A 27,227-nucleotide genomic window follows, 5' to 3' on the forward strand; every position below is an offset into this window, starting at 1 on the left:
GGGGGTTTGTGGCTTCATGAACATGAAAGAGTTTGACAGCGCGTCTTAAACATGCATCACCTTGAGTCCAGGCTTCATGGATGGCTGCTTTCTGGCGAAACTTCTCTGCCAGGTGGTCGAGTCTCTCCAGCCTGCGGATCTCGTTGAGGAGCCACTCCTCATAGCCCTTCTCTGCCCCCTCTAGACTTCCCCATGCGTTGGAAATGTCCTGTACGGGGCAAACGAAGAGGCTCTTGAGAGCTCAGCCTGACAAAGTGAGACACGGGTTCAGAAATCCTCTCAGACGTCCCCTGACGACGAGATGTTGCTATGTGATTAATGCAACAATGCCGAGGTGACTCTTAGGCCGTCAGAGCTGCACAAAAAAAAAAAAAAAAAAAAAAAAGAGTCGACCTTGCTTTGCACTGCCTTACATCTTACGGAGGAGGGCTGAATTTCCCAACGGCTTCTCGGAGAATCTCTGCCAAATGAAGTCAAGCTTGATTGGAAATCTTATTTTTTGCTGAAAACATGCTCGTCAACAAGAGCTTTAAAAGGCAAGAAAATCACATAATTCAATATGAAGCTACAAGAGGCGACTTCACATGGCGGCAGCTCCGGACGCCAGCGAGATCAGGTTAAATAACACACACAGCACGCTCATGTTTACCACTCTGGTCAGCCTGATGCTTTATATACACCAAAGGGTAAGCTGTGAGTGCAGCTTCCTCAAACCAAGTGCTCACTCACTGCTGTTTCCATTTATGTTTTAATTTTCTTATAGGTGAAAGAAATAGGTGAAAAAAAGCGGCCATATGTGACATCAGCAAAACTATATTTGTTCTCAAATAGTGCAAATTGGGACACTTTTACAACCCATTTGCAAATCTTTTTTAAATATGAATATCCTGCCTAGTGTGGCTTTACAAGCAAGATTCAATCGTATGAAGAAATATGCGATGTGTGTGTGTGTGTGTGTGTGTGTGTACAGTATGTGTATGTAAACAGCATCCTGGGTGCACATTCCTCTCTGCACCACTGACTTTTTATGGAACAGCAGCAGCAGTGTGTGTGTCTGTGAATTCTCCGCTGTGTCTGTCTGTGCTTTTCCATCGAGTCGCTGCGACCTACCGACACCATCTTTCCCTCGGAGGGCATGAAGGCGGGCCTGTTGCTGAGCCTCAGCTTGGTCTGCAGGGTGTTGAAGTTGATCTCCAGCTGGCACTTCTCCTGCACCTTGGGCGGCTTATGGAGGCGGCGGTAATCTCTGAAGTCCTCCAGCTTCTGCTGCATGGCCTGCATGGTGTTCTCCGGCACGCGGTTCTCCAGCCAGGGGATGGTGCGGCGGATCCACTCCAGCAGCTGGGGAGGGGTAGGTGGTGGTGTAGGTGTGTGTATGTGTGTATGTGTGTGTGTGTTTTGCGGTTAAAGGCCAGAGGAAGAGGAAGGTGGTGGGCGAAAACAAGCACCGTCCGAGGGGAAAGAAGGGGAGCGGAGGAGGCAAAGGAGGACCGTGCAGATAAAGAAAGAGAGATGGTGTAACAGGGTTGGCAGAGAGGGAGTGGAGGAGGTGTGGTGTATGTAATGAGTGGTGAAATGAGGAGTCATGGTAACAAAAGAGGAGAACAGGTTGAGATAATTGGTTAGTTTATTGGTTACATAGTCATTACTTGCTATCTACTCTAATTTGGCACATTTTACATAGCGTTTAAATGATAGCAGGCTGATATTACTGTTAATCCAAAATACAAAAAAAAAAGATATTTATTATTTTTCCTGCTTACCTCCAGTGCAATATATAAATCCAGGTAGTTTCTGTGTAATTTGGTGATTTACAGCCCTTAGGGTTGAAGAGTTTCATTGCTAACTATTTCCTGCTGGAGAGGACTGACAAAGTGCATCCATCCTCCTCTAATTTGTCCCTCTTGTGGGTGGACAGAAACAGTTTGCTGGTGTTCTTCAGCAGGAAATAGCTCCCAACAAAACTCTTGACCCCACAGGGCTGAGGAGTATGCTGGAGATCTGTGTAACTGTTTTTTTTTTTTTTTTTTGGAAAGAACTGTCACTGCTGAGTTTTTCCTCATGTAAATGTTTGACGGTGCGAGCGCCACAGCTGAATACCCATCCAGCATCCAGAAACCTCACCAAATCACATAGAAACTACCCGGATGAACAGACTGCACTTGGTGAAAATATATATATTTTTTTGTATTTTGGGCGAATTGTTCCTTTATGATAGAAAGCAACCATGTTTTTCTGGGTTTCCTCGTTCATCTCGGACTACCGTGTTTAGCCTCGCGCTCACACGAGCACAAACACCCCCGGAGTAGGGATGAGAGGTTGTAGGGAGGAAGGGGAAGACAGAGGAGTAGAAAAAGTGCAGGAACATAATTGGGGAAAAAAAAAGGGGTGTGCTCACATCACTGGCCAGCTTCTCATAGTCTTCCATCAGCTGCTCGTTCTCTTGGTTGACGGCCAGCACCTTGCAGATCCTGTTGGCCGCTGTCTCTGCCTGGATGGTGTTGGAGAGGGAAGAGACGGCGTGAGACCCGGCGTTGACTGAAGATGGTTATTGGCTCATTGTCATAGAGCGCCGTGTATTTGGTGCACACTTCATGAGGTGCATGCATTTTATTGATTTCCACTGTGGCAGCCATTGCACTGCAAAAAAAAAACCCTCCATCTTAACAAGTTTTCTGTCTCATAATCAGTGTTAATATCTTGCTTTTATAAAAAACAAGTGGGAAAAATCTGGCACTGGTTTTCACGATTTTTTTCTGGAAATAAATATAAGTACAGTGGTGGAAAAAAAGTTTTCGGACACCCCATGCATTTGTGAAATATTGCATTAACAAATCACTCTTAGGTCTTCAAGTGCAATTTCTTTTAGTACAGTCACAGCCAAAATACTAAACAAATCCTAAAAAAGCCATGAAAAACTTAAAATTGATTGGTTCCATAAAAATACATAAGAAATTTTGAGTATTGGGTCATTTTGGTACCAGTGATGAAGGTCGCTCTTTTTATTAAAAGACATAATTTTTGTTGCCAAGCTTCGTGTCTATATAAAGCCAGCACATCTGAAAGTTCTTCAGACACAAAAATGGCTAAAACAAGGAACCTAATGCAGGAAACACGCCTGAAGATAAAGATTAAACTGTCAAGAATTTAGTTTTGTTAGTTTTTCTTGTAAACAATAAACAAAAAAAATATAATTTTGAAACACAAAAAAGATTTTTCCACAAATATTTCATGATAATATTTGAGATTGTGAGATTGTGTAAAATTTTAAGGGTGTCCGAAAACTTTTTTCCACCACTGTACGTTGAAAGCTGTATAAGGCAGATCGGCCAGCACTTGACTCAAGAAAGTTTTGGAAACCAGTTGATTAACATTGGAAATAAGTTGGATCATCTCATCCCACTGGCAGATTTTTTCACTTACTGCAAGAAAAATAGGATTTTATCACTGAATATGAGAATGACTTGTTAAAAAGTTTGAGTTTTTGCAGTGTACAAACCGTATCTATCCTGTACTGGGACTCCAGGATTTTCCAGACTAATCATTCTGAGGATGGAGCAGCAGAGCAGCAGCAATGCGGTAGGAATGAAGTAGGACAGCTCTGATGGCGGTGCCTGTTATATCATCTGTTACACAGTCTGTCTGTCTGTCTGCTGTGTTGCAGTATGAATGTCATCTAAATGTCCTAAGATTAATAATGTAATGTGTTTTTCTAGCCAAGAGGACTCTAGAGAGAGGCAGCGACGGCTCAGAGGTCTGAGTCTCTAACAAGGACACGTCACACACATATTGCACCTGTCGCCAGGTACGTGTGTGTGTGTTTTTCCTGAGGGCACCTTCCTCTCTGCACCACTGTCTTTTTATAGAACAGCGGCATACAGAAATGTTATTTTAGCCTCTCAACCTACATACAGTGAGCTGTGACTGCGGAGATCCAGAGCAAAGTTCCCATGAGAGGAACTCGGCCCGCTGGGGGAAGAGAGGGGCTCTTCCATGACACAACACTTCCTGAACACGGCCCGTCTGTGTTCATAACCAAAGGGGCAATGTGCGAGGAATGCAGCGTTTCCAAGACAACATGCATGTGGTTACCCTCTCGGGTTGAAGATGAATAAATGTGGTCAGGGAGCGGAGGGTTTGTCGGGAAAAGAAGTTTGAAGTAAAGAAAGGAACTTAGACAGTGTGCACAAAGTCTGGAGAAAGTGCAACATATTTATGCACTGAAAAAAAAAAGTCTCTTATCCCATCTCTTAAAACAAGTAAAAAATGAGACTGAATGATTTGTTAAGATGGAGATTTCTAGTAGTGTGTGTAATAGCTTACAAATGCATCATAAACAGCTAAAACTTTCTGCAGCTATTTTAGAGAGAAGTCGAAATGTCTCAGATAATATGACGACAATTAAAATCGAATGACAGTCAGGGAGACGGTAATGAATCAGGTCAAACTGCTCCACTATTGATTTTCCTCTAAATACCGAGACATGGAAATTTATAGATTTAATAAGATGGTGCCTGAAGTGACCCCACAGCGATGTCCTTTCTGAAAGTGCAGAGTGCGACACAGGAAGAGAGGCCTGAGTCTCCCTCCCACCCCGTTTCATAGCTCACAGACTGGCATCCCACACGGGGGCCTGTTTCCAGTCTCCTTTGTCAGGAGATCATGGGGGGAAACTTGGCCGGGGCTGAGACATGCTCCGGGAGCCCGAGGAGCAGCAGGCAGGACGCCTTAAAAGGACAGCCAGGATGTGCAGGTCGTGCTTCCATGAGCAATCGTGAATGCTTGCACGCTGGGGCTGTTTACTGGAAAGCCTGACAGCGAAGGCTTTTGGAGCCACTCTTCTATGAATTGCTTCATCCTGACATCAGGAGTCAGCAGAGAGGGGACAGCGCGGTATGCAACCAGCTGTTGGAAGAACAGCTATCTCGCAGTTCATCTGTAAAGCCAACTTGGCGCTCGAATTGTTAATTTAAAGTGAGGATTTCCACAGCCAGGCCCAGCCAAGGCGCAGAAGTGAGAGTGATGGTGTTTATGGGGAAATTTCTGCCCTGGAGGCTACAATCTGTGGTATTACGGGGAGGTGGAGCGACTACTCCTCTACCCCCTGCTTCTGTGCGCCAAGCATGCCAACATCGTAAAACAGAGTGCCAGCCAGCAGCGGTTTCCAGACCTCTGCTCTTCAGGACGTCAGTAGCTTCATGAGGGAGTGGATCCTAATAAAGATTTTAAGTACGTGGGACTTAGCGGATATCCTGTGTATGGGATAAGTCTCTATTATTCTCTGCGGAGATCTTCAGCGGATTTGGCGTGTCTTTGGTGTAATGTATTCCGCTGACAACGTAAGAACCGGAGGCTTGCAGGGGAGATCAAGTGCCTGAATCTCTTGCTGCTTGAGAAACGACAAATTGGGTGTTTCTGCATAACTCTGGGTTTGATTCTCACGAGGGCCAGCCGTCTTAAAAATGTAGCACTGCAGATAAAAAAAAGTCCACCAAATGTCACATGATTTGAGATAAAATACTAGCAGTGCAAATGGGTGTGTTTGTTAAGTGAGGGTGTGGGCTCGGTAATGAGATAAGGTGAGCCGGACACGAGCAGAAACCCCACTGCGACTTGCAGAAAATATCCGTGTCTAAGTGTATTTTGCTTTGGACTTCATCTTTTAATACAGGACGGCGGCTCCTGTAGGTTGGAGACAAGGGGTCAGGTTTAAAATAGGACACAGGTTTGCCACATGTTTACAAAAATGATGACCTAATCCTCATATACACTGTTTATATTTATATAGGTTGTCTATATATATATATATATACATACTGTTATGTTTATATTTATATAGGCTGTTTATATTTATTCATATATACTGTTTATAGTGATACATACTGTTTATACTTATACATATTGTTTATATTCATATATACTGTTTATACTTACATATCTTATTTTTATATTTACTCTTCTTTTTTTTTTACTTTGCTTTATTATTTATTTATTTATTTAGGCTTATACCGGGACCTGAGTCCTAATTTCGTACCACTAACGTGTAAAAGTGAGCTGGTATGACAGTAAAGTTCCTTGAATCCTTGAATCCAGAAAACTCTGATGCAGACATGATGAAGTTTAACAGCACTGTTATCACTGTGAATATCCAAGTTCATGGTTTATACAGCGAAGCAATTTGTGTCCACAATGTTAATAAGTGAAAAAGATGCACTCTAATCAATTAAAAAAAAAAAAACAGTTTCCAGTAATGAACAAGTAGCTTTCGGTGTTTTAGGTGTGTTGCTGCTTGGTGTTGTGATACTGTCGGGTCAATTTATAGTATCATGGGGGTTTGGCAGGTGTCCTGTGATTGGTTGGAGGTATTTTCTTGGTCACACAGTAAACGTGCCTCGTGGAGTTTGTTAAACCGCCGGGTGCCGTGGTCGCTTGATGAAAAACAGTTTGTGGTGTGTCCCGCCCTGCTGGAAGGACAGGTAGGCTCACCTTCTGCTTGCCTGAGAACGCGTGGTAGTAACATGACACATAAGTCATGACGGCCTTCTCATCTGGCCTCAAGGTGCTAATGATATCTGCCCAGGGAACAGAGGAAGGGAAGAGGCAGAGAAAGAGAAAGAGAGAGAGAGAGAGGAAAAAAATGCACAGAGTAAAAGTGTGCAGAGACAAAAGGGCCAGCAGGGGGCGTAATCACCAGAGGAGGCAGCAGTGGGCACCCGTCGTCTCCAGTCTACCACCACAGTTCCTCTTCAAATATGCAGATTTTTCTTTTTTTTTTCCACTTTGAATTCAGATTAACTTCATTTGACTTTAAAAGTGGGGTGAGGCTGAGGAGCACATATAGAATGGGAATTTCCCAATTTGGGATCAATAAAGTATAACTATCTATCTATCTATGAAATCACTTCAACATACATGTGCAATATAAGTAACTGTGCATTTAAGATGGGCTTTAGAAACAGATAATATACATTCACACTTTGTCCCAAGTGAGAATTTAATCTATTACTGTTATTTCTTTGTCAACCAAGAACCAAAGCTCCCTCACAAATCATCATCATTTGTTTTGATTTCCTTTCAAATATTATGTAACAGCAGTGTGTAACTTTTTCCAAACGGGTGCATTTCTTACTCGAGATCTAAATTTAGCAACCACCCACAAATCCCTGCGACCGGCCGCGTCACGTCCCACACCTTTCAGCTCCCCGCCGCGATCCAGAGTCCAGCTGTGGCCTCCGCCGCGAGGCACGCCGCGCCCCCCTCCGCTCGCTTCAAATTGCAAACAGAGACATTTTGGACGTGCGTGGCCTAAACACAGCTGTGCCGCGACGTACGTACTCTTTTGTTCCAGTCCTCTCGAAATGAAATTAGGCCTTACGTAACCGCTGCTCTTGTGATGCTCTCGACTGTCAAACGGGAGAGAGAATGCGATCCGACGCCTGCTTCCCCCTGCTGTGCGTCTGTGTCTGACTCCAGCTGGAGACGGTGCTCCGAGGTAGCTGTCAGCCTGGCAGACAAACAATCATTATCCAATAGAGAGTGTCAGATACAGCACCTCTCGCAGAGACACAGGGCAACAGACTGCCCACTCAAACCGCACCGCGCGCTTCCACGACAGCGTTCAGCTCGACTTTGAAGTGCCGCTTTTAATTTCGCTCATTCCTCCACCCTCCATTTAAGCCGTCGCTGTCGAGGCTGAGCATAACCACCCATTTAAACTGTTACATCTCTCCCACCATGCTCGACTTCGGGGTAATTTGATTCCCCCTGTCAGCCGCCGCGGCTTTTATCATCGGCAATCATCGTCATTTATCAGACAAACTTCCCGGCACCTCCCACTCTGCTCAGCGTCTATTCAGCATCACAAAACCCTAATCAGAGATGAATGGAGCGGGAGTGAGGTGGCCTGTGGTGGTGTCACGCTGCCGCAGACCGGAGACGCGCGCGTGCCCACCGCCCCGCGAGAACAGAGCCGCTGCCGTCCCGTCATGCAATTGGCGGCATGAACCATGCGGAAAGTGAAGGAGAGTGACCCCTGGGGGGCGGGCTGTGCACTGCAGAGAGAGAGAGAAGGGCGCTGTTAGGAGAAAACACAGGAGGGACGAAGGGGGGTAGGGGTGAGGAAGAGGAGGAGGAGGAGGAGGACGACGAGGAGGAGGAGGAGACGTAAAGGAAGGTGTTGCATCCTGGGATACCTTCTGGGCGCCAGAGAAGGCGTGGTAGAAGCTAGAGACGTAGGTCATGATCGCCTTCTCGTCCGGACGGGCAGTGCCCACAATGTCTGCGGGGAAGAGAGGAGGTCAGAGGGAGGAGGGAGGGGAGGGAGGGAGGAGGGTGAGGATGAGGAGGAGGGGGGGGGTCATGTTAAACAGAGCACGTGTAAACGAAGAGACAGGAAGTAGAACTCGGGGGTTTAGTTCTCCACATAAACAAAATCCAGAGAAGAAAGAGAAACACGCCGTGTCCCTCGCCAGATGTGCTTAACAGGGAGGATTTAATAGACTAAACTAAATTCACAGTGTGTCTTTTGCACACGCACACACACACACACACACACACTAACAAACAAACTGCAATATTTAGTAAATGAGTAAAAAACATCTGAAGGAACATTATGCAGTCTATCAGCTGTCATTTGAGCGTACAGTAGGCTTAGGCTGATATCTGATAATATTGCCAATACTAATCAATATCAAATGCCTATGTAAGACCATGCAACTGTTTAGTATTGAGCCTCGTTTTAATAACATTATTCTGAAAGGAAATGTCATTAAAATAATGTCAAACATCGCAATATGTTGATGAAATATCAGGATATTAAATTGTAGTGTACCGAGAGAATGGCAGACTGATTCAAGAAAAATGTTTTGTGTAAGTGTGTGTGTGTGTGTGTGAATGTGAATGTGTGTTAAAGAGTTGTGCTTACCCTCTGCGTCCAACATCTTGGGGATGTCCAGGTACTTCTCTGCCACGTCGAAGGCTGTGTTCAGGTTGGTCATGGGATCATCCTGTCGCCCAAAAACCATCAACAGGATTAAATGTGAGATTTCAAAACACTTTGTGTGTGAGTAACATCCTCAAACGACGACACCTCGGTGAAACAGCACCTGCAGATACTCCTGGTTACCCGCTTACAAATTGTTTTGGTCCACTTTCATGGCTTTTGACACGCACGACACAGTTAGACAATCACAGCAAAATATCTGAGAGTCAGTTTAGTATACATCTCTATGGTTGACGGTAAGAATTGGTAAAAAATATTTAATATCTACGCCTTTTTTTATGCCCTGGACATGTTAAGATTTTTTTAAATGTTGATGGCAGCCTGCCTCCCGCCTGCTGAGCTAAACTGAGATAACCAAATTACATGCTTTGAACGAATAAAGGAAAAACGGCGGGGGCTCCCTGATCGAGCCCAAAGGCAGATTTGTCTTGATGCTTTTTGGATTTAAACACCATGTCGCTAAAGAAAAAAAAAAAATTGCGCACCAGCAAAGCGATATGCTGCAAATTCGCTATTGTCACTGGAATTGAATCAAAATGAAATATGTTTCAAATTTGAATCGGGACTGGAGACAAATTGACATCAGTCTCTGCGGCTCATGTGTCGCCTTCTTAGAAAATGACTCACGAACAGCTTGCGACACACTCACCTTGCGCAGTTTTCCGTAGTCAATGAGCTCTGGACGGTGTCGATGAATGAGCGCGCAGAAACCCAAGCCATCTTTCCAGCTGAGAGAGGGGGAGACAGAGGGAGAGAGAGAGAGAGAGAAAGAGAAAGAAAAAATCACTGTGATATGGGTGAAGGCGAGGTGAGACGTAATGAGACGAGGAATAAAAAAAGGAATCTGACTTCTCTCTTCAATCAAGACCACTTCCCTTACTTTGTCTCTTTAATGAGCATCATGTCACGCACCGACACCCTCCGAGTCACAGGCCGTGCGTTACCACGACTCGATAAGCTGGTTGCTAGGTTATCGAATGCACCACGTCGCCTGAGACTCCACTAAAGTTGGCTCTCAAACATGGAGCATATTATGCATATTACAGTGAAGAACATCCTCCAAAAAAAAAAAAAAAAGTGAGAAAATGCCATCGATTTTCTAATGCAGTGTCACATGAATGTTTTTCGAATCAGATGAAACTAGAATCATTTTCTCACCCCTGAAATAGACTCCTTCACTTGTTTGGAGAATTTTTTTATGAATCATTCAGTAGGTTCAGATGAACATGTTTCCAGAGCAGACAGGCACAGCTTGTCGGGCTCAAACGCAGCCGATCTGCCGTCAGTGGAAAACAGCTGGTGGGACAGTCAGGAGGTCACCGCTGGGCCTCTCAGATGCAAGCAGGAACTTAGACGAGTGGAAATGACTCATCAATGGACAAAAAATCTTAATAATAATGATTATTCTTGCTTTAATGGTCAACTTTCAGGAGCAAATTTCTAGGTAAGTGATCTGATTTTTGAACATGCAGCTGATCTCGTGAGATCCTTTTCATTTGATTGGTGAAACCATCCGGGTATTGCTTAATTGGCGCAGTTTAGGTGATGATGACAGCGAGAGGCAACCGTGCATCAAATTTGAAAATGTCAGAGTTGATGCTGCCATAGAATCACTTCCATTGAATGTGGATGGAAATATGCTTATTTGGTTCCTCTCTCATACTCCATCATATGGTTCGTTTGTCTGATTTGATGAATTAGCTAATGATGGACAAATGGGTCCTGCTGTGTATTTTTTTTTTTTTTAAATGCCTGTTCCTGCTGCCCCTGTCCAAATGGCTGGACCCAAACAGCCCAGACTCTGTTTCATGAAGCGAACAATGGAAACAAAATCAGAGCACCGCTGCGCAAAGCCAATCTCACTCTGACTTGAGTGAATTTTACTCATACAGCCACTGCAATCTCATTTTTACTGGATGACTGCAACACCGCTGCACTCGGGTTTCATCCCTAAGAGAAGCTGCACGGGAAAAAAATCAGGTTTCAGTGGAGAGAAACTACGATTTGTTGTGGCTGCGTGTTATTTTGGTGCTATTGTACAACTTGCAAGAGAGACGTTCCTGTGCAGATGCAGTAAAAATGCATTAAGTGGGACTGTGACGGTCTGCAGCACTTTGCCTGTAGCGCTGTCACTCCTGCTCGAGTGAAATATTTCAGTCGCCTTTCCACCTCTGCCTCTCATCTCCTGTCCGAGCCGTATTGCTATCATCTCTCACAGAGGAGCCACATCAAAGGCCTGGCCGCCGCGCTGACAATCCCCTTCTCTGGCAGCAGCATCATCAGGCCTCTCCCTTTACCTTCTCCCGAAATCACCTCCCCTCGACCTTTCCTCTGGCCTCGGCTTTCATCCACATCTGAGGCTCACTGTGGTCCTTTTTCAATAATTCAAAGCCCATACAGTCATCCTACAACGTGGATTCGCTTGTGACTAAACCCTCCAGGGTTTAGCCAGAAAGAGCAGGCTCTCACACTCCAGTGTAAAAGCAGGAGTGGAAAGTTGGACACACATTAACACAGGATTCAGGACACTAACAATATGAGAATGAGCAGATTATGCTGAATATTTCAATACAAAGGTGTTTTCATGCCTTGGTAGCAAAGTTAATCTAACTATTCTACTAAACTAGTGTAATTAAATAATCTGAATGTCCTAATTAAAGTAATAATCACAGTATTTTCATGTCTGTCACCAATATATAAAACACAATAGTCATTCAACTAAGGCTGCAACTAATAATTATTTCCATTGTTGATTCATCTAGTGAATATTTTTCTAATTAATCCATTAATTGTTGTATACAAAGTGGCAAAAACAATAACAAATGCTCATGGGAAGTTAGAGCCCAAATCGATATCTTCAATTTGCTTCCAGCAGCTCCCCAAAGAAACTGCAGAGTATTCATTTTATACTAACATGAACGGAGAGAGGGAAAACAATCTTAGCATCTCAATGATCTTAGCGAAGCTGGAATGAGCAAATGTTTCCATTTTTTTTTACCTTATAAATGACTAGAATGATCTGATTATCAAACTTAGAATTGATCTCCTGCTGATGAACCAACTGATCAATCAATGAATTATTCTGGAATTATTATTCTTACACTGTATATAGTCTTTATTGTATATATTTCTGCATTTATTCTATCTTTATTGTATATATTTCTGCATTTATTCTATTTAATTTTATTTTATGTTTCTATTGATGCTGCTGTAACATAAGAATTTCCCAGTTTGGGATCAATAAAGTAAATATATCTATCTATCTATCTGTCTATCTATGGAGTGGCAAGTGAAGTGCTGCACAAAAACTTTACACCGATAACTTATTATTCCAAAAGATATGACCAAAACAGGGGAAAACACAAGGACGCCATGGATTATCTTTAATCACAGAACATAAATCCAAATACACTCACTGATGTGCATTTTTCTGGAGGATTCCCCCCTGACCCCCCCAGCCCTTTAACTCCTCAGCTGATCTGCTGTATGTGAGCAGCGTCTGTGGTCACGTGTCTGTTCTCTGCTCTCCGGCTGCTGTGCTGCGTCTGGGACTGTTTCCACATTTTACTGGCATCAATTATTGTGTTCAAATATTAAGTATACAATGCTAATTTAACCTGGCAAGTTACTATTTAGTGTTTTATTCATAGAAATGGCCTGGGGGAGTTGTTGGAGGAAGGATGGATTTACTCATTCATACTTTGGAGGCGACTAAGTGCTGCTACAATCTGCTGCTGGCTGGTGAGCAGCTCCAGTGTAAGGAGTTCAGTGCCTTGCTTAAGGGCACTTGGAGCATTCACACCAAGCCTGTTTGGAGCATTTTATTCAAACTCTGGAAAGTTTACTATTTTAGTTTGAACAAAACAAAACAAAACAAAAAAAAAGTGATGAGAACGTGATGCAAACCGAATGCAAGAGGCCAAGTTCAAGGAGACGGATACATTTAATAGTCAACATGTATCAACACACAGGATGTGATGTTGCTATGAGCTGAGCCAGAATCCAGATGATCTGAGTGCAAACCGCAGACTGGACTGATGTTTATGGTGGGTGCATTTCTTCATGTGTTCTTAACTGATAGGAATGCCAGAGAAGGTAAATTACAGCAAAGTCCATCGTGCTGAGCTGTTACCGGGACCGGACCGGGGCTTTATGGGACGACAGGTTCCTAAACTCGGTCTCATAAACAATTTACAAGTGAGTCCATGTGGCTTTTGTTTATTATCACCACTGGTAAACAACCAAGTAAACTTTTCCACTATGGTTTGGACTAAAGGAGGCAAACTGTGTGATTGATCGGGCCCTCAGTCCTTCACTTTCACCTCGGAGTTATCGTCTCTACCTGCAACCACGCACGTTTGGATTTATCACTTCTCACGTTTGACCAAACAAAATGTTTACCTGATGTGAAAGTTTTGGATGTTGACGTTCTTGTAGGGGGCAGTCTTCCTCTGGCACCACAGCAGCAGGCCCTCTTTGGCTGATGTCTCTGCGGTGGACAGAAAAAAAAAAAAAAAAAAAAAACGATCAGTGTGAAGTTAGTGAAACTCCCCAGCTTTACCTAGACCGATTCACAATCTATTACCGCTAATCCCCATTTAGCGGTGGATTAAGTGGAGGTCAGGTGAATGGGAAGCATGTGTGACTGCTTGGGTGTTTCACGCTCTCCGGTTTCCAGCGGATACGGAGAAAGTGATACTGTGGTCGACTCAAAACAAATAAAAACAAAAAAAAAGCTTACGCTGAGATCTGAGGCTGATCCTCTGACGTTCCAATTGGATTACACTGTAAGTGCATTATAATTACATTATATAAGTTACACAAGAAAAGAGCTGAAGTAATAATTTACATCTCTACAGGAAAAGGGGCATTCTCGATGACATTCATATTCAAATTAACACAAGTCATCTTAAGTATATATGTGGTATTTTTTTTTTTTTTTTTAAAGCTGAATGATATGCATAACAAAGGTCTTGGTGCCGAAACGCTGCGTCAATAAAAGTGTTTTCAGTTGCAAATGAAGACAGTGAGCAGCAGTTCTTTTCAATAAAGTGAATTAATAAGAGGAGAGTGGAAATGTTCCCACACACACACACACACACACACACACACAGAGTACCTTCCACGGAAATGTCTTGAATGGCAAAGCGGAGGATTATGGTCCAGATCATTCCCAGGGTCATCTTAGCGTTACCGTCCACGATCTCTGCAACAAGGGTGAAGAAATATGTACTTACTTACATTTTTACATACTTTTCATTTCACTCATGAGGCAGATGGACATGTGCCAAGTAGTTTCAGCACAAATAATACGACAATTTACAGTGAGTCAAGTAGTCAAGTAGCTTAATTACATTTTTGTGATTTTTGGTGTAGTGATCTACTGAGTACAAAGCAGTGTTATCCATAAAAATAAAGAAAGGAAATTATTTGTGCCTGTAAATCGACCAACTCTCTTTAACCAATCTAACTCCCGCTTTCTTTCATCCTGAATCAAAGAAAAATCAAAGCTGCCATTCTTTTCGCTTTCCAATTGCTATATATTTTATTCATTCATTCATTTATTCATTTACATGTGTCCTGCATGTTTAGATTTCTGCCGTTTGTGACTTGATTTGGTATTTGGTGATTTTTTTTTTTTTTTTCTAAAATGTTGATTTGATCTTTTTTTTTTTTTTTTTTTTTTTTTAATAGTTGGAACTATTTCTCCCAGAAGCTTTAGTTAACCACACTATAGGCTATCTATCCTGAGGATAGCTTTGCTGTAGTTCAACTCTGTTGCTGATGGTTGTTTGACTGTATGACTGTGTGTACACATCCTGAAACTTGAGACAGGCACTGTGTAAGTGAAACAAACAAACAAACAAACGAAACAAACAAATCAATAACTGCTTCTTTCAAACGTCCTCCACAACACCGCACATGTGCATCAGAGTTTGAATATCTAGGCTGCCAGTATTATGAACTGAAAATAACAAAGAGTTATTGAAACAAACAAAAAAAACAAAAAACAGTCATGATTCATTCATTCATTCATAATTACTGACATTTGCTGCTGTGCTGCGTTTTGCCCTTTGGAAACCAAATGGAAAAGAAAACATCATTACACAACTGACAGACAGAAACCATTCATCCAAAAAAAAAAAAAGACACTTATGCATTTTTTGCCAAATTGTACAATGTGTTTCTCAGCAGGTTCCAGTGGCCATGAAACCATGAAACTGAAGTGAAATAAGCGAGGGTGAGACCTGCAGCTGCACTTATAAGGCAGTGACTCGTTCCCGGTGACATGAGGGGACCTGAGTCAGCCGGCGCTGTTCTCCGCCTTCGTGAATGAAAAGTGTGAAGATTCAATCAGCCTGAATCTGTTAAGCTGTCCATCAATCGCGCGCTTTTAATTGGTGCCGGCGAACGAGCTGCTCCTGTCCGTTCCTCTCTGACTTGTTGATAATGAAAATCCCCTCCAACAGGTCACCATGTTTGCCCGCCTTCAATAATCATTTGTTTCTGACGCTAATCCAATAAGGCACGGATTGCGGCGGCAGCTACCGGGGCCGCTCGCCCACGGCGGACAAAATTTGGACGGTGAAATGGCGCTGAGGCGTTGTTGCGCGTGCAACGGGGCGCAAAAGGTGGCCGGGCTCAAACTGGGGGATTTGACGCAGGAGGGGCTGACGAATGTGGATGCATTTTGAGATTAGCCTTCATGAACATGACTGATCAACCAGGGGGGAGGAACTCAAATCCAGCTAATTCCATTTGAAACCAACCCCCCCCCTTCCCACGCCCCCTCATCCCCGACACACTTTCTGACGTGTTGTGCGGCCCTGCGCCTCCAACCACTCCTGGCTGACTCCACCCCCGCCTCCCTCGCCCACCAGCAGCACCACGGTTAGCGGGGAGCTGCGTGGCGGGGCAGCAGGGCCGCGCGTCCAGGAGGGGATTCCAGGCGGCTAATCTGTCTGGAATGCTGGTCTGGCTTAGGCGCTTTTATAGCGGGCTCTGTGTGCGTTCGCCCCCAGAGAGCCGAGCGAGCAGGGAGAGGAGCAGAGAGAGAGAGGCGAACGAGGGGAGCGAAACTTCGATTCACTTCTTTATTTTAGTGATCCACCAGGGCTGCAGCGTGTCATATCGATATGAGAGGGGAAATCATCTGGGATTTTGGTTATCGTAATGTTGATCCTTATGGTGAAATTAATGTCACCCTTTCCTGGTTTTAAAGGCTGGATTACAGGGAAGTGATGCAGTTTTATGAGCTTATTTGCCTTCTCTGGCTGTTTGAAATGAGCAATATATATATATATTTTAACCTCCACAGCATATCCATATGACTAATGACTGATTACTGGCGTTAGACTGATATATCACTTATGAGTCTCCCTTTTTTGAATAACAGATTTGGGCATATCCTTTTTGGCATATCCGTGCCTTCCCTCTCCTTAATGAAAGAGATTATTATTTAGCTCTTTTTAAAAAGTATATATATATATATATGTTTAATATTATCTTATCTAATGCAATATTGTCTTTGTTCATTTTGATTCTCCAAACATTTCATTCAAAGAGATTCACTCTGCTTACTCTAAATTTTGCACAGTAATTTCAAATGTGAAGATATTAAATATCAGCACAAAATATTGGCTATGGGCAGCTTTGGTTAAAAAAAAAAAAAAAAAACTGGAATGAGGATTTGTCTCAAACTACCCACACTCCACATTACTGATTACTAATGAACGCTGGTAATTTGCAGAAGTTTCTTGGGTGTAAACGTCTTATGAAAGCAAGAATACTCATCATTGGAATATTGCCACATTATTGATGTCGAGATATTCGGTAAATATCATGCTATCAGATTTTGTCAGTATTGCACCAGTATTGCACACTATTTGGCTGATTTTCAACTCTAGCCCCCGAGTCTGATGTTAAAAGCTTTTCCCCCATGCATCAAGATTTCTTGAAATCTGGGCAAATGATGGACAGACTACAGGGGGCAGAGGGAAGTCGCCAGGAGGTCGCTGGGTCAGATTAATTGATGCCCTCAAGTCGAGGTCAACCTTTTAGGTCAGAGACTGATTTGGGGGTTTGGGGTGGGGGTGTGGGGTATCAGATCGCTTGTGTGTTTAACTTGGGCTTTACTAATTTACAAGGGATGTTATTTCAAACAACCTTCGAATATCTTGAGATAACTTTGGCGACACAGCTTGTAATTTCTGCTGGCAAATCTATGATGCAACACGCAGGCTTCACCCTGACACAGCTAGCAACGGCCAGAGGGCTGTCACTCAGTGTGTGTGTGTGTGTGTGTGTGTGACAGAGAGACAGAGAGAGAGAGAGAGGCAGAGAGAGGAGTGTTTACTCTGCTAAAGACTTGTTTACTCTCTGATGGGAGGAGGACGGACATCCCCAAGTTATTTGTGCTGAACAATGAGCCTCAGCCCCTGAGGGGATTGCTGATCCTAAGATCTGCTCTCAGAAAATGCACTGCAAAGCACAACCTCCGCCGGAACACTCTGCAATAAGGATCTCATTAAACTGCACAGCAGCCAGCAGCACTACCATGGTAACAAGAGAGAGGGCGAGAGACTACATTATACCGAAGTATTTACTACAACAGGAGATCCAACAAAATGGTTTCTATTGATTCGCCGACTTGGCTGATGGCCTAATTAAAACAGACGGGCTGCAGACTGAGATGTAAATAAACCTGCTGCAGATTGAAGGGCTGCTCTGCGACAAACCGCGCGGCGTTCACCTGTCGGCGAAACGGCACGGTAAGACACGAGGTGTGTGTCGGCGCTCGCTCACCCTCGGCTCCGATGGACACGAGCTTCACTCCTTTGCTGGCGATGAAGTCGAGCGCTTTGTTAACATTGGAGATCTTGTGGACTCTCATCTTGCCTCTCTCTGGTTTGGCCAAGCGTTCGCCTAGACAGGAAACAGACAAAAGGCAGATAGAGGATTAAGGGGTCTGGCAGCTTCGCCCGATGCTCAAAATTGAAGATAAATATGGTTTTGTTCTTAAAACAGTGTATGAAATCAAAGACACTGATGCTGCGGTTTTCAGTGTCAACGCGAACCGCATTTAGTTAAGGTTAAGAGCAATCCTCTAAACTAACAGAAAACCGGAGATCCTGTTGAATGAATACAATAATTCAAAGCTTTTCAGTACCACACGCTTTCTTCTGATGCTTTAAGACTAATCCTGATGACAAAAATCACCAAACTCCACTCCACGTTACGACATCAGCCCATGCCGCCGACATTTTTCCTCTCGTCTGCTCGTTGGGACGACAGCAGCCGCTTACCTGAGATGACCTCCAGCAGCAGCATGAGTTTCAGTCCATCCCGGAAGTCCTCCTCGATGTTCTCGATCTGCGTGCCTGCTTTCCTCAAGTGGGAGTTACACCAGGCTGTAAATGTCTGCAGAGAGAGAAGAGGGAAGAAATCCGTCACTGCAGGAAGAGCACTGTATACACGAGCGGCATGCCTTGAATTCCCAGCTTTCGATGCACGCGGGCCACCCAGGACTTGCAGGACACAGCGGCTTTGCTCGAAATGATGCAGGACACAGTCTCTTTGTGCTTGTTAGACTTACAAAGTTATGAATTCTTATCATTTTGCAATCTGCTGACAATGGTAAACTATAAGATAATGCAAAAAGTATTTCCTGCAGGGGTAAATAATGTCTTTGTTTAAAAAAATATGACGTTTCTAAGAGCAAAGGATGCAAATGTTTATATTGCTGGTGTGTTTCTTGTCAACTTAGTGCAATTTTGCATGTGCATGTATCCCAGCAACGCTAACATGATAATGTATGCTACCCATGGCGCCATGCACAGTACTCTGGAGTATTGTATACAGTAAGTGCAACAGGCCTCGGATTCTCAGGCATCGCTGGCATGCTAACAAACTAATGGAAAACATCTGGGCCGGGACTTGAGCCGCCCAACAGGAGCTGGCATGAGCAGTGGGCCCGCCATGCTCCCCGCTGTGAACGCCTCTTTATGAGATCCCGGGTTAATTACACCCAGGGCCTGAACATCAGGCACCATATTTCCACCAGAGAGCTGAAGGAGGACCTGCAGGAGCGGAGCCAGGCGTTTATGAAAGCCAGCACTGTCTTTCGTTAGCCGGCCTTCCGCTGCCAGGGAACAAAAGCCACTTAAAAGTCACTGGCAAGCCGGCTCGGAACGCTCTTGGAACTTCCGCGATGAGATCACCCTCAAACCGGAGCGGCGTGAGGTTTACACGGCTATCAATAAACTTGACTGTGGATGAGCCGCGTTTCAGATGTGTGTGAGTTTGATGGCATGCGGTGGAGCTTGCTAGGAGACGCGAGCCAATGGAAATGCCTGGGGAAACCCTGTGGATAGTGTAGAAACCCTGGACGATGTCCCTTTCCATTTCAGTGGAAACGGACAGATTATACAGTATTTTAGCTCTAAAGGGGTAGCAGACAGAAAAGAGCTATAATGAAGATTGAGGAACTCTGCAAATATCAGCTGGCAGCTGCGCGCCATCGGCCCCTGCTGCTGTGTAAGGCACTCCTGCAAAGTTACTCCTGATTTAATTCAAGCCCCCAACAGGGCCAAAGATATTTCAATTGACCCTTAATCAATAGCCCGTCCGAGGCGAGCCAAAGTCTTTAAGCGGCTGAAACAGGGTTGTCGTGTCAGCAACTAATAAGGATCTAAATTAATGAAAATGTTAAGTGTAAGAGGAGGGTGCTGGCTGCGTTTGGGTTCCATCCAGGACACTGGTTCTGGCTCATGTTCGTCCCTTCCTCTCTCCCTGGTTTGCTGTCACTTTCCAATGCATTCTTGGGGTAAAAAAAAAAACAAAAAACTTGGAACTTTAACACCCAGAAACCCTGTCACGTGGTGTCAGTAAACTGCCCACAACGACCGCGACAGTCTGTGATGCTTTATACCAAGGGCACGAAGATACAAAAGGAGCGAGCGAGGGAGGGAAAAGATTTAACGTTGGTGAGTCCAACTTTCTCTGGCTGGAGCGTTCACTTGCTGCTGTTGAGGAGACAGCTTGTGTTTTAATCTCAAGTTTCATCTCTCACTTCCTGTTGGAGAAGAGCAAAACTACTGAGTCAAATAACAAGGACCGGTCCGCCTTCTCTATTGAAGCCCGGCTTAAATTTAGACTTATACAACGTGTGCGCTTCTCCATAAAAACCTTGGCTGACGGTGGCTTTAACGGGAACATACGGATGCAAAATGTCAAAAGGTTTTGAGTCAACTCACAAAAGAGCACAGTCGTGAAAATGGCAAAAGTTCACCAGAGGAATGCTAGCTTGTTAAACGAGATGGGAGGGGGAGGGGGGGGGGGGGGGGGGGGTGTGACTGTGGTTGCGCTGGGCCGGGCAACGGGCCTCCTCCTGAGAAGAATTAGCCGGCCCCCCCCGCGGCTCTCTGGGTCACGGTGGAGTTTGGCTGCGGCGCACACAGCAAGTCCAGGCTGGCAGCCACCTGCGCTATCACATGACTGACTGACTGTGTTGCGGTCAACACTCCCAGGCCCTCGAGGTGCTCAGGGCCTCTTAACAGGGCAGGAGACTAAGCTGTTGGCCCACTGGTCACGGTAGCAGGTAAACAGGCTACTGTCTAACAAGCCATTTGGATGTTTTTGGATGAATATGTGCAGCAGTGGCTGGTATGAAAAAATTTAACAAAGCAAGCATGTCTCTAAAATACAAATGATGTGTCTTCTCCATGAAAAGTGAGAGAGATACTTCATGGAAAGATCAGACGGAGGAGATATAAATACAAACAGGTCGTAGTTTGACATTCAAATGGAATTGTGAAAAGTAAAGGCGCGTGCGGCATCTTTCTCTAAGCTTATCCAAACTTGGCTTCATGGCCTATCCTACCCTTAACCGAGGCTGCTTTACAAACACGAAAAAGGCATGTCCAACTCCTGATGCTGTCACGTAATCATTTCCCGGTGGAAGAACGTTATCTGTGGCTCTCATTTCACCGTGTCGGGCGCGGAGAGGACAACCTGAACAGCCGCACCGAAAAAATGTATGCGCGGCATGCTGGTGGATCGTGCTAATTATCCACCCCGGGAGCAAAGTTAGTGCTGTACTTTTCATCTCCAATCATTTTTACAAACTCGGAACATGATTTAATTACTGTGCTCGACTGCTGAAGGGGCTGACAGAGGAACACCTCTCCTGGGAGTTGTATTTTCATCAGCTGCTATCACTCCAGTCAAACTGCAGGCATCCACTTTTCCCCCTGTAGGAAGACTAAGTACAACAACACAATCAAAGAGGATAACATGTTATAGAAGGAACGCTGTGTTTAAATGTAGAATCCATTATTAGATACTAGACCTGTGTTGAAAAGATCGATCCTCCGATTTTGAATCGATCTTCATTTAAATTCCCATGGATGGATCTGTACGCCCAAAGATCAATCTTTTAATATATATATATATATATAAATGCTGTTTTTGTGTGGAATATGAACGTATGTCTAGGGAAAATTACATGGAGGGAAGCAAATCTGGGTGGCACAAGCCCTCCAGTTGTTTCACCTGCACCTGCACCGCCAAGAAAAAATATTAAAACACCTGCACCGGCACCATACGAGTCCAAAAGGCAGAGAAACTTTCCAGGCTACAGCAGCGCACTGACATAGATTGTGTAACAAAGCGAAGAGTTGCCACTCCGCAGTATTTTCACTGGCTAACAGCAGCACACTGGCTTAGCTTGTCTATTCAGAGAAGCGGTATCACTTTGGATTTTTTTTTTTTTTTTTTTTTTTTTTTACTTATCTGTGTTATCACATGCATACTACTGCTCATTCATTGGTAGTTGAATAGTTAGGACTGTTTGATAAGTAATTTACTTTTTAAAACAAATAATAATTTAACATATTGTTATTATTTGAGTCTGGTAAACATCTACTCCTGCAAGATAATTTATTATGTTCTACAACTCATAAACATACACAAACACAACATACCAAGTATCATATCTCCTCTAGGCTACAAAAGGTGGTCCTATCCATTTTTACCAGTCTTACAGCCATTTTAATTATCAATACCTATATTAATTTGTTGTCAAATGACACAATATAATACAAGTATTAATGTGTTGCATAACTAGACAGGCATGTAATTCAGTAACAGCTCAAAACGCCTTTTAATAAAACTAACCAAATCAATATCGGATCGAATCGTGATAATCGATTCTGAATCTTGTGAATTGGAATCAAATCGATTCTTGAAATTTGAATTGATACCCAGCACTATTAGATACTCTCAAACTGTTAAACACCATCAATTGGTGTTCAGTGCAGATTCTCAGGATGAACTGCTGCAATTTATTTCGCAGGTTTGCCCATTTTACCGCAGCTTGCCGCCTCTAGCTTTACATCAGATCGCGATTTGCAAGATTCCTCAGAATGACTTTTATCTCGCTGTTAGTTTCATCTACACATAGCGAGAGTGATGCTGATAATGACAGCATAAGTAAGAGCAATAGTTTTCCGGTCATGATTTTACACCCCATACCCAAGACACATCACGTCTTTGTTGGCTGCATTGCATTCTGGTCAACTGAGGCTAACTGTCTCCGGTGATTTAGGGTGGATCTTTCCTTTAAGTATCAAATTGTTGATTCTAGAAAATGAGAAATGTCTGTAAAGCCTGTCTTGCATGATCCCTGTGCGCTTCATGTGAGGTCTCGTGGTCCTTGTGTAATATGTGTCAGTATGTGCTGTGAAAGTCTCGGCTCCAGTGTCCCCGAGAGAAACTCCTGCTCATTAACACTTGCCAATGAAAATCTGCCTCTGATAACCCGGGCCCCGACACGCTCTGCTTTTCAGCGGCAGCAGCGCAACATCCCATACAGCGAGAGCATATTTATGTAAGGGAGGAGCTCAGGGGTCGTAAATATTGAGCCTCCCCCTGCTCTCGTCTGCCTCAGCCTCCCAGAACTGAGGCTGGCTGTAAAAACAACAGGGGGGTCAAGAGCGGGAGGAATCTGCTCCGCATCAACTCCGGGGGAAAGTTGCCAGTCAGCGTCATTATGCGCAACAATTTTCCCATGGCAACCATCGAGCGAACACACAGAGCTAAGCCGAGAAACTACCTACACCAAGTTGGCCAAAGGTACCGTACTCAGTGATGCAAATGATGGTAAATCAAAAAAAAACTAATGACCTCTGTGATGAACGACCACCTGGTTTATGTTTTGCACCTTTTTTTTTTACAGTTTGACACCAGCATGACCTGTTTTTTAACAATTAAAACAGAAGGCTCACCGATCCGCTTCGTCCTCGATTGCGCAACTTTACGCGAACACTGATGACACAAACACTTTTCATTCACCGCGAATGACACACATTTTTGGGGGATCGAGTCTCGTCTTAGTCGCGTTGTCAGAGTGTGACTAATGGTTACAGTCACATTTTAGTCATTTCATTTTCAATTTGTCTAGTTACTGGTAATGTGACTAAACGTCTGAATGTATTAGTCTGCCTCAGCTTGGCACCCCTTGAGCTGGAGGATGATTGCATATGTGCTTGGCGTATGTCGCCGATTTGTGAATAGGCGAGTCTAAATTCGGTTGTGCAATTGAGGAAATGTGATTCGACTGTATCAAGAAAGCTAATTTGACTCAATGACAGGATCGCGTGCTTTATTCTTTGTGAGACACGTGGCGCTCAGGGAAAACAAACCCGATTTTAGGGGACTGGTGTTTTCTTTCGTTACGTTGCCGTCGGTTTTCACTACATGGAATCAGTGTTTTTGTCGGCCTTTGTTTCCATTTGCTTGGAAAAAAGGGGCATTGAAAAAAATATTTTAGTCACAGTTTTCTTTTTCAGCCGGGACAAAAATAAAAGCCTGCAATAGCGGCACAGTGGCTTCTTCTTTCAAAACCCACTATCTCTCCAGTCTCCTGTTCGGCTCCCCACCTCTCCTCCTGCCTCCGCTCTCCCCTCCCCTCCCACTCCATTAATCAACCACAGTTAGGAAAATATTTCCTGCTTCTCTGCCAGTTCCATATTAGTACAATCCTTTTACTGAAACAAGCCAGCTCATGAGTGCAAGCCTCTGCAATATCCAAACGCCCAGGCAGACAAATCTAGGGAGAGAGGAAAGGCAGATATTGTTGGCAGGCCGTCTGACACAGGAAAGTGGTTTTCAGCACTGCAGCCAGTTTCTCAAGCCCGACTCCAGCTCGGGGTACCAGAGGGCCTCTCATGTCCTGATGCAGCCCCAGAAAAAAGGCCGACCAATTGCACAAAAAATGCCTAAAAAAACATATTTCCAGTGTGTCCTCCAGAATGTTCAACTCACCAGTAAAAACGAGCCACAAGGCGGCGAGGGGAGGGGAACCATATATCTTTATATACGGCGCGAGAAAGTATAATACACCCTCAGCTCGAGGTGTAATAAGAAGAAATACTTGGCTGCATCGGTGAGGGGGGGGGGGGGGGGGGGGGGGGGGGGGGGGGGGGGGGGGGGGGGGAACAGACCTCGATGTGTCCCGTGGAGGTGAAAGTGCCATTTCTCTTCTGTTAAGTCTATTTCTGCTGCATTCATTTCATTTAGGCTCGTGGGGGCCAGAAAGCGCCGGTGGAAAGCGTTTTGTGTCTGCCAGGAAAACAGAGCCGCTTAGAGCTCGCGGCACCTTCGTACCTCGGCGCCGCAGACTCCCGGAAGATTCCCCGACTCTGAGGACGTGTGCGATGGATTAGGGCATCGCTCCTAACCGGGCGAGGTGACTGAGAACACAGCCTGATTTAAAACAACACCTTTGAGGAGTGGCTGTAAAAAAAAAAAAAAAAAAAAAAAAAAAGTGAGCATTGCCAGCTGACCAGTTTGGAGTTCAATGCCTTGCTCAAGGGCACTTCAATTGTAGTTGATAAAGGAGAAGTGAGCTTTTACTGATTCACTTCCTCCTGGGATGTTTTCTAATCAATTGGAGCAGCACAAAGCTCCTTGGAGTCGCATCTTTTTCAACTTCAACCTGGACCCTGTATCTGGGACATATTAGACGGTATAATATTAGATATCCAAGGCATGCAACTTTTACTTGAATCCTCAAATAGGAATTTTTCACCGCTCCCGTGACAGTAAGAAAATGTTTTTCTGTTCACTTCGCTGTAATTTTGGCATCCAAATCATCTTAGATAAGACAATGTTAGTATGAGGTCAACAAAAAGTGCAAAGAGTACAAAATGGCCAACTTAATAAGTGTTTAGGGAGACACAAATGTGGTCAAAGTTCAAAAGGTTGAGGCTCAGGTGAACGTGTGCAGTGTGAAGATGCTGGCGTCCTCAGTGAGGAGGTGCAAAGAGAAGAGGAGAGCAAAACTCCACGGTGAAACTGCTGTCTGGCTGCACTGCAGAGCGCCGGGCCCGGACCTCGCTCTGTGCATCTGGCAGAGCACGGAGACTCGAGCGCGCGCACAAAACACAAAATCCACCTCAGCATCTGAGTGGGAGGGAGACAGGGGGAGGGCAGAGAGACAGCACGCAAGCTCCAACTCAGAAACCTGATGGCAGAAAGCGGAGCGTCACTGGTGGCGCTGAAAAAAGGCAAACAAACAAAAGAAGTGACAGCCAGGTAAGAAATTAACTTTTATTTCTGAGGGGAATTTTTTGCCCCCTTGACCGTATTCTTGGGAGGCGTTCCAGTCACAGCAATGAACTATGAAATAACATATTTTCATTGCATACAGCCTCAATTTGTATGACCAAAATTTCTTTTATTTTAAGTCTGCATGAGCACATAAGCAACCAGATACACTGTGGCTCCTCAGCCTTCAGAGACCACTCGCTATTTCTCGCCCGGAACACACTGGAAATAATCCCCTGCTCATACGCTCCCACGACATCGCCTACGGTGGCCCACGGGACACGACAGTAGTCCCATTCAAATGTGAATACAATGAAAGAAACAATGAAATCAGCAACAACTAAAAATGTGAGCAGTGCAAAATGAAAAAAAGGACTCTTCTAAATCATCCCTGGTGCTTTTGCTCCCTCATTTGCAGAGATGTGTGCATGTCACGAACTTTTACCGAGCACCCGTTCTTTTATGACACACACACACAGAGAGAGATAAATAGACAGGAGGGCTGGGGATTCAGACATTTACACCTTCAGCAGTGAACAGCATGTAACCTCCGCACAAAAAGATTCGGGGCTCCATCCATCCTGCTCGGAGTGAGTCATGGACAGGAAGAACTTGACCTCTCTGCCTGCTGGAGCTGGGGGGGGGGGAGAAAAGGAGGGGGAAATATCTGCCTCTCGCTCTCCGTCAGAGCCCGGGCTGTTCTCTGGATCCCCGGTGGAGGAGGGGACGGGGGTCTGGGGGCCTGACGTGCGCTTAGAGGGTCAGAGGGCATCGTTCATCTCCTCTGTCTCCTTCCTCTAAAGCTCACTGGAGGATACTGCATGACTCCCGCCTCCTCTGCAACTCCCAAAACACCAAAAACTACTGCACTCAGCTGAGGCTGCTAGGCAGATGTGTGTGTGTGTGTGTGTATCTGTGTGTATCTGTGTGTGTGTGTGTAAAAGATGAGCCAGACTCTCTTCCTGCAGCTGGTCCAATTTGTTGCGCCGACACTTGCCTGCATTAAGCCCAGCGCTGTGGCTCTCCAGCTTCCCTCATTTAACCTCCCGAGGTGGAAAACTGGATTTTTCTTTCTGGGCTTCAGCTCATTTTCAGACATGAGGCACTGAACATCACCAAATTTGGAATTTAATTTAGAAGTTTAGCTTTTAAATCACCACCTTTTAACTGGGAGGGAGTGTTCAGAGTGTGCAACATTAATTGGAATGAATTTTTTGTTTTGTTTCATAACATCAAAATGAATTATGACGGGAGAATATCATGAACTGAAATTCTGGATATCGCCCAAACCTACTTCTATCTCGTTTTTTTTTCTCTCTCTCACTCACTTTGTGCTCTATGTCCACCCGTCTCAATCAAACATCTTGTTCTGTTTCTGTCCTCATTATTTCCCTCTATCCTCTCATTGTAAAATAAAAAATTTAAAACAGTTATCTTCGACAGAATAACTCAATATCGATATTGTGATGGGTAACTAGTGTTTTAATAAGATATTTATACACAAGAGATTTGTGATAAACAGTCATTCTTTTGTTATTATTATTATTAGTTTTTATTTAATTTATTTTAATTTTTTTATTTTATTTTTAATTTTTAATTTTTTTTATTTATTTATTTA

General features: G+C 44.3%; 1 protein-coding gene across 4 annotated transcripts in view; it reads right to left on the reverse strand.

Annotated features, from left to right (window-relative positions):
* Nucleotides 1-27,227, reverse strand: part of actn1 (actinin, alpha 1) — a 54,863-nt gene that overhangs the window by 12,031 nt on the left and 15,605 nt on the right. For 3 of the 4 annotated variants that reach the window (XM_030044021.1, XM_030044019.1, XM_030044020.1), the window contains exons 2-11: nucleotides 18,307-18,421; nucleotides 17,807-17,926; nucleotides 14,121-14,207; nucleotides 13,403-13,490; nucleotides 9,651-9,729; nucleotides 8,924-9,005; nucleotides 8,193-8,278; nucleotides 2,399-2,491; nucleotides 1,111-1,341; nucleotides 61-208 (exon numbers count right to left, since the gene is read on the reverse strand). In XM_030044021.1, coding sequence (XP_029899881.1) covers nucleotides 61-208; nucleotides 1,111-1,341; nucleotides 2,399-2,491; nucleotides 8,193-8,278; nucleotides 8,924-9,005; nucleotides 9,651-9,729; nucleotides 13,403-13,490; nucleotides 14,121-14,207; nucleotides 17,807-17,926; nucleotides 18,307-18,421 — 1,129 coding nt within the window. Of the gene's footprint in view, nucleotides 1-60; nucleotides 209-1,110; nucleotides 1,342-2,398; nucleotides 2,492-6,486; nucleotides 6,573-8,192; nucleotides 8,279-8,923; nucleotides 9,006-9,650; nucleotides 9,730-13,402; nucleotides 13,491-14,120; nucleotides 14,208-17,806; nucleotides 17,927-18,306; nucleotides 18,422-27,227 lie in introns of all 4 variants that reach the window. The other variant, XM_030044022.1, reaches the window with a different exon arrangement.

Source organism: Myripristis murdjan, chromosome 22 (genome assembly GCF_902150065.1).
Source record: "Myripristis murdjan chromosome 22, fMyrMur1.1, whole genome shotgun sequence".
Taxonomy (NCBI): Eukaryota; Metazoa; Chordata; class Actinopteri; order Holocentriformes; family Holocentridae; genus Myripristis; species Myripristis murdjan.